This window comes from Salvia splendens, chromosome 18, assembly GCF_004379255.2.
Source record: "Salvia splendens isolate huo1 chromosome 18, SspV2, whole genome shotgun sequence".
Classification (NCBI taxonomy): Eukaryota; Viridiplantae; Streptophyta; class Magnoliopsida; order Lamiales; family Lamiaceae; genus Salvia; species Salvia splendens.
Genome location: NC_056049.1, coordinates 3,838,376 through 3,849,094, shown reverse-complemented (window position 1 = coordinate 3,849,094; position 10,719 = coordinate 3,838,376). Strand labels below are relative to the sequence as shown.

General features: G+C 37.9%; 1 protein-coding gene across 1 annotated transcript; it reads right to left on the bottom strand.

Moving 5' to 3' along the window:
* Window positions 1–1,609: 1,609 nt before the first annotated feature.
* Window positions 1,610–6,961, bottom strand: LOC121775866 (pyrophosphate--fructose 6-phosphate 1-phosphotransferase subunit beta-like). The gene is made up of 16 exons (XM_042172944.1): window positions 6,684–6,961; window positions 5,995–6,156; window positions 5,791–5,912; window positions 5,387–5,440; window positions 5,186–5,292; window positions 4,976–5,081; window positions 4,438–4,501; window positions 3,838–3,926; window positions 3,170–3,301; window positions 2,861–3,031; window positions 2,655–2,770; window positions 2,423–2,534; window positions 2,252–2,336; window positions 2,137–2,181; window positions 1,952–2,020; window positions 1,610–1,854 (listed from the first exon to the last, which is right to left on the bottom strand). The coding sequence occupies exons 1-16, from the start codon at window positions 6,871–6,873 to the stop codon at window positions 1,778–1,780; spliced, it is 1,701 nt and encodes a 566-aa protein (XP_042028878.1). The 5' UTR covers window positions 6,874–6,961; the 3' UTR covers window positions 1,610–1,777.
* Between the last annotated feature and the right edge of the window lie 3,758 nt (window positions 6,962–10,719).

Below are 10,719 nucleotides of genomic sequence, written 5' to 3'. Positions count from 1 at the left end.
ATTTTGATAGTACTCCCTCGTCCCACTTAAGATGACACGTTTTCCTGTTTAGTTTGTCCCAATTAAGATGACACGTTTCTTTTTTTAGAAACTTTCTCTCTCCAATTAATACACCCAACCACTTTTTCCCACTCCTATTAAAATATTCATCTCTCTTTCTCTCTCTATTTTAATACTTACACTCACATTTTCTCTCTAATTAACTATATTAATCAATAACTCATAAAATCTCGTGTCGGCCATGGAATGTGTCATCTTAGCCGGAACGGAGGGAGTACAATTTTTATTAAATCTAGCGTAATAGACGTGTGTACATGAGAGAAAATGAAGTGGAGTAGTATTTATAAACCCGATTTTGAGTTAACACAAAAATTAAAATAACATGTTACCCCGTGCACTCAACACCTTCCTTTGTTATTTGAGCACGTTGGATCGTGCTTTCAGCACGGCAACCCCTGTTAGACTTTCGAATCGAAATGGGAACAAGAAAAATAAAACTCTTCAAGCATATAATTCTATTTGAAATAGGAACAAGAAAATTACTACAAAATAGGAGCACGTGAATGTCGGAATCCCTCATGTGATGTCAATTATATAGAATATCTCAAGACTTAAAAGGAGATAATGAAATGGCTCCAACTCTCTTTTGATTCCTTCAGAAAAAAAGGTCTATTTGGAATTTTGTTATTTTGTTTTGATACAATCCTTCTTCTTTAGACGATTTGTTTTGATACTTTCACCGACGTTATACAATTATTTGAATTTATTTGGGATCCATACTCTTCCTTTCTCTCTCAAGAGATCGTAGTTTTAGCTATATATATATATATATATATATATGGATGAGAAAATATATCAAAATACCAGTATACTTCACTTATCAAACTGAAAATATTATATAATATTAAAATTTAAGTATTTCATGATTTCAGTACAATATCCTAACACCGTATCAAAATATTTCGATACCATAATGATATTCATCTTATTATACTACGGTATATCACGATAAAACCAAAAAAATTATATTTACCATATACTTTCGTACATGCCATACCAAATAGTATTTGGTACAACTTGGTAGAGATATATACCAATATTAAACTATATAACAAATTTTCATACCATACCAAACATATGGACATACATTATACGAAACAAGATTTTGGTTTGACAATATACGATATGCCATACTAAAATTCGGTATAATATGAGTCCATGAGAATACGATATACAATATACTATGTACTAGGTTTCCGTAGAAAAATCAGTGTGGTAACGATATTAAAAATATTTTACCAAAAATTTAGCATACCAAAAAAAATCTTTAAAGTAAAGGTATGATAATGCATATCGATATTTTCAATAAGGTACTACTATGTACTATGATAATTCGTATACCATATCAAATCTCACCTATACCATCTCTTGTAAACTCATTAAAAAACTAGTAAAGTAAATTCCTCATCTCTTAGAACTTGTAAACTCATTTAAAAACTTGTAAATTCCTCACCTCTTAGAACTTTCGTCCCCCTCACCTCCCCCACTCGCTCTCCCCAGACATTTTACTTGATTACATAAAATGCTGGGGCATGCCAGATAACACCACTAAACCACCAAAAATATTCATAAAATTCTTTTACGTGCCAACCATTTTCGGACATTAAATGTCGAAGATAAATTATTCATCTACCTGTCTATAAAAAACAATGCCAATTATAAGAAACTAATCCTCTGATGAGAAGGGAATTCAGGGACAGCAGCAGAGGTCACACATTTATATTTGATAGCCGAGTTCCAGCAATAAGGTGTGATTCACTTTATCAGCTGTTGGGCCCACAAACTGAATCGGTCCTGTGTAATTCATGGTAACAAAGCATACAATGTTATTTGTCTGAATTTGGTTTTAAAGAAAAGTGGTGATCAGAAAAACTAATTCAGACAAACGTACCAGGATTAATGTATAGGTTTTTAAGAGCCCACTCCTCCCGCATAGACACATATTTCTTGAATGGGGCACCTGAAACAATTATTCATCCACTAAATTTCAGACATGTCCAACTCATCTAAAACATTTCTAGAATATCAATACAGAAAAAAAAAAAAAAAAAAAAGAGTTGCAGAAAGAGGTAAGACCTTCCAGCTCAACCATTGCCTTCTTTATCACTGGCTTGAACTTACCTGCAACAGGAATATAGTTTTAAGATTACTTGACTTACAACTATGGTAAAATAGAAAACCAAAGGCATACCATGTCTCCTTTCGACATCCATTAGGGAGGTCAGCGCTGTTCCACCGACAGTCCATTCAGCCACAGGGGCAGCCAAGTTTCCGACCTGTAAAGAAACGAAGAAAGCAGAAAGGGAAACATTGGATTACCACTTCAACAGATTCATTAATAAGTACAAGTAGAAGTACATACCGAGGATATCAATCCAGTTTTCCCACTATGAAGCAATACACCAGCAGCATAACCCAAGGCATTGCAGTATGTGGCATCAAAATTAGATGGTAAACCACATCTTCCTTCATATCTGGGAGGTCGGAATCAAGAAGAGATATAAGTATAACTGGTTCGGATATCTCATGTAACAATCTAGTCTTTTAACTCGTCATCAACTGAGAAAGATAAGAGCAAGAGAAACGAGAGGTACCCGAAAAAATGTGACTGCCCTTTGAATTGACCTTTGTATGCAGAAGCTTGCTTCCTCACCTCCAACTCAGTTTCAACCATTTGAATAAGCATTTTCTCAGTTTCAATTTTGGCGACCTGGATGTGTACAAACATAGTATAACATTAACATACATTCCCAACTACTGCTGTAATATGGTACCTCAAAGCATTATGTAAGAACTGTACCTGGACGTTTCCGTGTGGATCTCTCTCAAGCATCAATTGCTCTTGGATAGCTTGGGGTAGAAAATCAAAGAGCTCAAGAGACTGAGGAGTGAGTTTCTTTTTCCAAATGCCAGCTTCATCAACTACGTCATGGGCCAAAATCTCATTCAGTTCTGAAATGAGCTGCTGAACCTGCAATGAGATATGAATTAGTCAAATCAACAATAAGTGAAGACAAGGTAAATCTGATAAAAAAACAGACCCAATAGTTTATTTGTGAAAGTATAACCATAAAGAAGCTAACTTTGAACAGATTAAAAATAATTTTACCTCTGGAATAAAATCAATAAGCCCTTCAGGGATGAGTATAACACCATAGTTATAGCCAAATTCGGCACGTTTGCAGATCACATCCGCAATGTAGTCAGTGACATTTTTAAGGGTTTGTTTTTTAGCAGCAACCTGAAGCAAAATAGAACTTGTAAAGTGGCAACTCATTTTGGTGTAATGAAAGCAATGGGAACTGTAAGATGATGAATTGCTATGCAATGCAATACACTTGTATCAGGCTGCAAGGCAAGTATCTCTCACTCTCTCCTTTTGTGTGTGTGTGACGGGAAGGGTGATCATTGGATTTTTTGTTAAAAACTATATACCTTGCACTTGATCTATGCTTGTGACCACACTAAACATATAATATGATTAACCAAATTTTGTGAAAGAGCGGCAGACCAATTTCATGTACAAAGATATCAAGATTCGGATTTATATATGAGAGGCAAAGTTATTTATGCAAAGAAAAATGCAATGCATGAAGTGTGAATGGAGATCAAGTTAGTTGTGGAGTAGTTTGCTGGTGCTTTAGAAGATTTACACTTTTTGCTTACAATTTTCACTTTGGACAAAATTCATATTTGTCATGTCTCATTAAACAAGATAAGTTCTGGTATGAGTCATATAGCATAAGCAAGACATGAGTCACAATAAGCCTACATTACCTCTTCACCAATTAGAGTGACATTAGGATGAGTTTGCAAGGCACACTCCAAAGTAATATGAGACGCAGCACGCCCCATAAGTCGAACAACTGCATAGAATGAGAAAAATTACTTCGCAGTTCAAGAATAAGAAAAAAGATTACAATATTATAAATTCATTATACTGTCATCGATAAGAGAACAAGGCTTCAAATGCTATCTCTAGCATTATGATAAAAAAAACTTGCAGCCTATAAGCTCCAATGATCTAATTATTCCATTGGTGTAGATACTTTAAGTCTAGTGTAGTGCAGTTACACCTATTATGCCCTATTATGCCTTTCTCCAGTTTTGTGGTCAAGAGCAACATGAGAGATTGTAAAGTTCATGAATGATGTTGGTTAAACAATATCAAAATGTTCTAGAAATAAAAGATAACAAAGAAATTCTTTAGAAAATAATATGATAATGATTCATTCTCTAGAATGGGATAAAGGAAATAGAATAAGGTATTCTACACTACCATATCCAAATAGATGCCAACCCAAATACCCAACTAGGTAGGAAAGAAACATAGCACACTAAATTAGCTTCTGACACATTACAGATTCAATTCCTTACAGTGATAGTATTTTCCAGTTGAACGAGCATCCACCATGACATTGCCAATCATCTCAGCATAAATCTGCAGAAGTGTAGAATGTCAGAACATTTGGGATCATTTCTGCGATCACTAAAAAGTTGCCACGAAAAAAGTGCATTGCTATTCAGAAAGAATTTGCTACCCCATAGAACAAGTGCTAGATATACAAGAGAACATAATACATATAACCATATATGGATAGATATTAATAGATGGATGGACATAATATTATAATTTTAGGTCTTGTACAAGGATTGTCATAGCTGGAAAGGAAGAAAATATGGAGTAATTAGCTAGACAGAACTTTGTACTAGAAGTGTGATATGATACTCCAAAAACCTAGCCATATATGCTAGACAATTGTTGAGCACAACTATGACAAATTGACAACCTGAAAAGGCTTAGTCGAAACACAATCACAAAACTTAGTTCCAGTAGCTTCCTGCTAGTGTCTTTTATTGGAGAAAAATTAGAAAATAAATAACCTTGCATATACGAAGTTCAAATATAAATTACCTTGCATGCAGTATCAAACCCGAAACTTGTTGGCACCTCTTTACTTTTTAGATCACCATCAATGGTCTTCGGACATCCAATAACTCTGGTTTTCAAGTTTTTGCTTCTGAAAAGTTAAGGAGGAAATCACATTAAGTTACTTAGTAGTTAGGAGGAAAATCATAAACTAAAACAACTCTGATATGCAGGAGTCAGGGTGTAGTAGTGTACCGAAAATTTTCCGCCAGAAGGCAGGCATTTGTGTTTGAATCATCTCCACCAATAACTACAAGACCATCTAGATCAAGCTTAACTGCTGTATCTGCAGCTTGTTTAAACTGAAATGGAAAGATTAAGCTTCCATTAGCTTCAGGCCTTCAGACAAAAGGCTTTCAGTGTTACAGTATGCATATGCAAAAAATAAAATGTTACCTGTTCCGGAGTCTCAATTTTGTCTCTCCCACTGCAAATCATATCAAATCCACCCTGAATGATATAATAAGAGACTTAGATCAAGATTCTGTACAATCATTTGATGTTAATAACCATATTTATGGACCAACTTATTTGAGTTCAGGACAGCTATTGGATGAAAATGTTACTCAACAAGAAAATGTGTCGAGGCGTTTCACAACATTAGCAATTTTAGCATACAAGGTGGCGTTTGAATAAAAACTCAGGTCAGTCATGAGAGAATCTCATTCGGTATGAAAAAAATGATGGATAAACACCATTCTCACTGGAATAAGGGTGCGGTAAGGAATGTATACGCTTAATTTCGAAAAATCAAATGAAGTGAATACACGAGATGATGACAGTTGAGAGGTGGGAGGTACCTGGTTTCTGTAAGGATAGATATACTCAGGGGTCAGCACTACGTACTTGCCCTTCATAATCCCAGCTGGCCCGCCACGGAATCCATACAACGTGCTCCCTTTGCAACGATCCTGCAGGTAATCTACAATCCATATACACGTATAAATTATACCAATGGAGTATATATCTTCATATAGCATTTATCAAACAACTCAACCACTAACCAAAAATTCCAGAAATAACATTGTGCCCTCCAGGGGCTTGTCCTCCGGACAAAACCACACCAATCTTCAATGCTTTGGGCGCCAGTTCACCAGCAGAATCTCCTGGTACCATGTTTACTGATGGTTGTCCAAAAAGACAAGGAAACAATTTTGCAATCTCATCTGCATATCGATCCACCAGCTGTATTAGTACAAACTACACTACCGGATTATCTAATTCAATGCACATTCACTCAACTTCGACTCAATAGCCTCATCGTATAATCAGCTAAATCACACTCCAAAAATCATAGGAAATATCAGATAAATCCTAAATCTATCGCCAATCAGCTAACCATACTCCAAAATTTAATAAACAAATCACAAAGTTTACTAGAAAACTCGCCTAAAATAAAATCAAACACACACACATACAAAAACAATCTAAAACCTAATGTAAGTTGGAAAATCAGAGCTAATCGATCCAGATCACACGGATCCAGTTTCCACAATGCAGCAGAGTATAACAGCAACAATAATCTTCAGATCACACCACTAAATTCCGCCCAAACATATCGAAACAACCAACAAATCCACAATAATATTCAAAACTTCATTCCAAGCAGTTCCACCAACCAGATCAGAAAAAATCTCCACTCAATAAATAAGCAAATTCAACACTTATATAACACGTATACACGAGTGTTTACCTGGATTTCCGGCGGCGGAGCTAGGAGGACCGTCGACAACTTTCAAGGAGCTTTTGAGAACGGAAGGAAGGGGGAGAGAGTGATCGAGGCGGCTGTTCTGTACTTCGCTGTAACCAGAGGCGAAGCGGCCGGTGGACGGAGCTTGAACGGCGGCGTGATTGCCGTTGGAAACAACTGCAGCAGCGGCCATGGAAAAGAGAGTAAATGGTTCGTGTACACACTTTTACTTGGGAGTGACCAGGCTTCCGATCTTTCGGAGTTGAGAGCCTTTTCTCTGTGATTTCTTTGTCTTTATTTGATTTCACAAGGGGTAAATGTGTCCTCGGAAGGTCCGCCAGGAACGGATAGTTGTTGGGTGGAGGATGTTTTTGGAATTTCACCGTATGCACGTGATTAAGATTTGGTGATGAGCATGAGTTTATTTTATTTATTTTTTTTAAGTGGAATTAGGGTTTTGTGCTTTTAATTTTACTTGCCATTATACCCTACACATATCACTGCGTATAAATTTAAGATTTTTTCTTCTCCTTTCGTGTTTATCAAGATAGCTCAATTTTAATTTATTAAGAGTATTACAAAATTTATTCTCTCAATACGAATTTAAGTGTGGTTCTGATCTTCAATGTGCAATATATTTCTCATAGACTGATATAGGAGTATAACATTGAATGAAATGTACTATTCCATATAGTAGGTAAAAGAAAAAAGAAATTGGTATATTGCTAGGTTTATTTTTAATGATTTTTTTATTCATTGTGGGACCTTTGTTGTTGTTGTGGACCTTTGTGGTAGGTGGATAATAAGATAGAGAGGGTTCAAGAATAAAGTATTGTAACGCCCCGTTTTTCTAAACCTAATTTGTGAACCCTAAATTACTTTTTAATGCTAATTTGTGCAGTCCGCAATTTATTTATCACGGACTGGATTTTATGTTATTTATTTAATTTATCGGATCCAACTGAGTCCAATAAATATTCCTCACGGACAGGAATTAATTAAATTCGCGCAGTCATTTATTTCTCAAATCTCTAGCCCAGCAACAATTAATTCACCGACAAATAATTCACGGACTTCGCAAAATAGCATTAAAAAGTAATTTAGGGTTCACAAATTAGGTTTAGAAAAACGGGGCGTTACATCCTACCAACCTTAGCAGAAATTTCGTCCCGAAATTTGTTACCCTCACGTAAAGAGTTCTGGGTACAATTCCATCATTTTATCCTCATTCTCCCACGTGGCTTCTTCATACCCATGATTTTCCCATAGTACTTTCACACAAGCAACATTTTTATTTCTCACAATTTGGATCTTTCGGTCCAAAATAGATTGGGGTCTCTCTTCGTAGCTTAAGTCCGGATTCAACGCGACTTCCTCAAAACGGATCACGTGCTTCGGGTCGAACACGTATTTTCGTAACTGTGACACATGAAAAGCGTTGTGAACATTTCCAAGGTTTGGTGGGTGCGCCAAACGGTATGCAACGGGGCCCACTCCTTCAAGAATTTCATAAGGCCCAATAAATCGCGGCTTCAGTTTGCCCTTGACGCCGAATCGTGTTATCCCTTTTGTTGGGGATACTTTCAGGAAAACTTTATCGCCAGCTTGGAATTGTAAATCAGTTCGTCGGACATCCGCGTATGATTTTTGTCTGTCTTGAGCTTCTTTTATCCTTTCCCGAATTTGCCGCACGATTCTCACCATCTCTTCAACTGCATCAGGTCCAAGTATTCTTCTTTCGCCAACTTCGTCCCAGTAGAGCGGTGATCTACACTTTCTTCCGTATAATGCCTCATACGGTGCCATGTTTATCGTTGCCTGGAAGCTATTGTTGTAGGCGAACTCGATCAATGGTAGTGCTGCCTCCCAACTCCCCCCTCGGTCGAGTACCACGGCTCTCAGCATATCTTCGAGAGTTTGGATCGTTCTTTCGGACTGTCCATCAGTTTGCGGGTGAAATGTCGTGCTGAAGTTCAATTTGGTTCCAAGCTCCTTCTGTAGACTTATCCAAAATCTTGAGGTGAATTTTGGGTCACGGTCGGACGTGATAGTCACTGGGACTCCATGCAATCGAACTATCTCCCTTATGTAAATTTGATCCAGTTTACTGGACCCATAGCTTATAAGAATCGGTATGAAATGCGCACTCTTGGTAAGTCGATCTATAATTACCCAAATGGCGGTGTTTCCCCCTTAGAGTCCTTGGCAAACCTGTCACGAAATCCATGGCGATGTGCTCCCATTTCCATTCAGGAATCTCTAGTGGTTGCAACTTTCCATACGGTCGTTGATGTAGAATCTTCACTTGCTGGCAGAACTAGGCATCTTTCGACAAATGATGCTATGTCTCTCTTCATACCATTCCACCAAAAGGATTTCTTCAAATCTTGATACATTTTCGTACTTCCTGGGTGGGCGGTGTAAGGTGTCTCATGAACTTCACTCATCACCTCGTTTTTGAGCCCCTCGTTATCCGGCATGCATAATCTTCCTTCGAAAGTAAGGGCATTGTCACCTTCTTCACTAAAGTTCCCAGATTCGCCAGTTCGCACTTCTATCCGAATTTCCTCCAAGTTCGCATCCATCCGTTGTGCTTCAATAATCCTCGACCTTAGATCAGGTTCAACGACTAAAGTGGCGATTCGGGCTTCCACTGTTTCAGGTGCCCTCACCACTTCCAAACGCATCTTGTTAAACTCGCGAATCAAGATTTCTTCTTTGGTGATAAAAGTAGCCAGCTGTGAATGATCTTTCCGGCTCAAAGCATCCGCCACAACATTTGCTTTGCCGGGGGTGGTAATTGATGCCACAATCGTAGTCCTTCACCAATTCGAGCCATCTTCGTTGCCGTATATTCAAATCTTTCTGCTCGAAGAAGTACTTCAAGCTTTTGTGATCCATGAAGATCTTACATCGGACTCCGTAGAGGTGATGTCTCCAAATCTTTAAGGCGTGTACTACCGCTGCTAACTCCAAGTCGTGGGTTGGATAGTTCAACTCGTGTGGCCTCAATTGTCGTGATGCATAAGCAATCACTTTGTTGTTCTGCATCAACACACATCCAAGTCCCACCTTCGAAGCGTATGTGTATACCACGTAGTTCACTCCATGTTCTGGCGCAGCTAGAATCGGTGCACTAGTTAGTTGAAGAGAAAATACATGCTAAATTGTGAATCCTTTTCTCTTAATAAATCAAAGTCAGTTGGATGAAGTGAGAACGATAGAGGATGCCTTAGATAACCCAGTTGTGCAGCCCTACTATAAGAGCGAGTTATAAGCCTATACACTTTGAGCTAACTTGTAAAAAGAATGGGCTACCACTGAATGCTTAGGGAGAAGAGTCTGACGGAAAAAAAAAGGGTTTCTGGAGGTATAAGCTGGACGAAGTCCAGGAAAAGGAGGTATAAGCTGGACGAAGTCCAGGAAAAAGGAGGTATAAGCTGGACGAAGTCCAGGGGAGGAGTTAAAATAATAAAACCGGAGGTATAAGCTGGACGAAGTCCAGGAAAAAAAAAAAAAAAAAAATTTTAATTAAGGGTAGGAAGCAGTAGTAACCAGACCCAGGAATAAAAAGGAGACGGTAGGAAGGAGAAACTCTCATAACCCGATGCATCAGTGGAGTAACTCTAACTTAAGAGCGATCCGATCCTAACATCCCTGGTGAGGAATGAGTGATCGAGTGAATCTAACAATTGGGAAGTCAGAAGGCTATCTTGACGAACTGACAACTCGACTAGATAGAAGAAGGGAAGGGGAGGAATCTGAGGCTGTAAACGCTTGGATTGACCTTAAACTTGTGGGGATGGCTGCTAGGAAAATACCAGTTTATGCGCTTATGTGTTTTCGTTTCTTTTGTGATTTTTATGTGTTTCGTGTTGAAGTTGTCTAGGTCTAGGAGTCTGTTTTGTTTGTAGAATAGTACTTGGGGGGACCGTGCATTGAAATTCGCCTTATTTCTTTTTCTTGTCTTTCATACTTGAGGACAAGCATGGTTTAAGTGTGAGCAGTTTGATAAGGCTAATTTCATGCATGGGTCTAG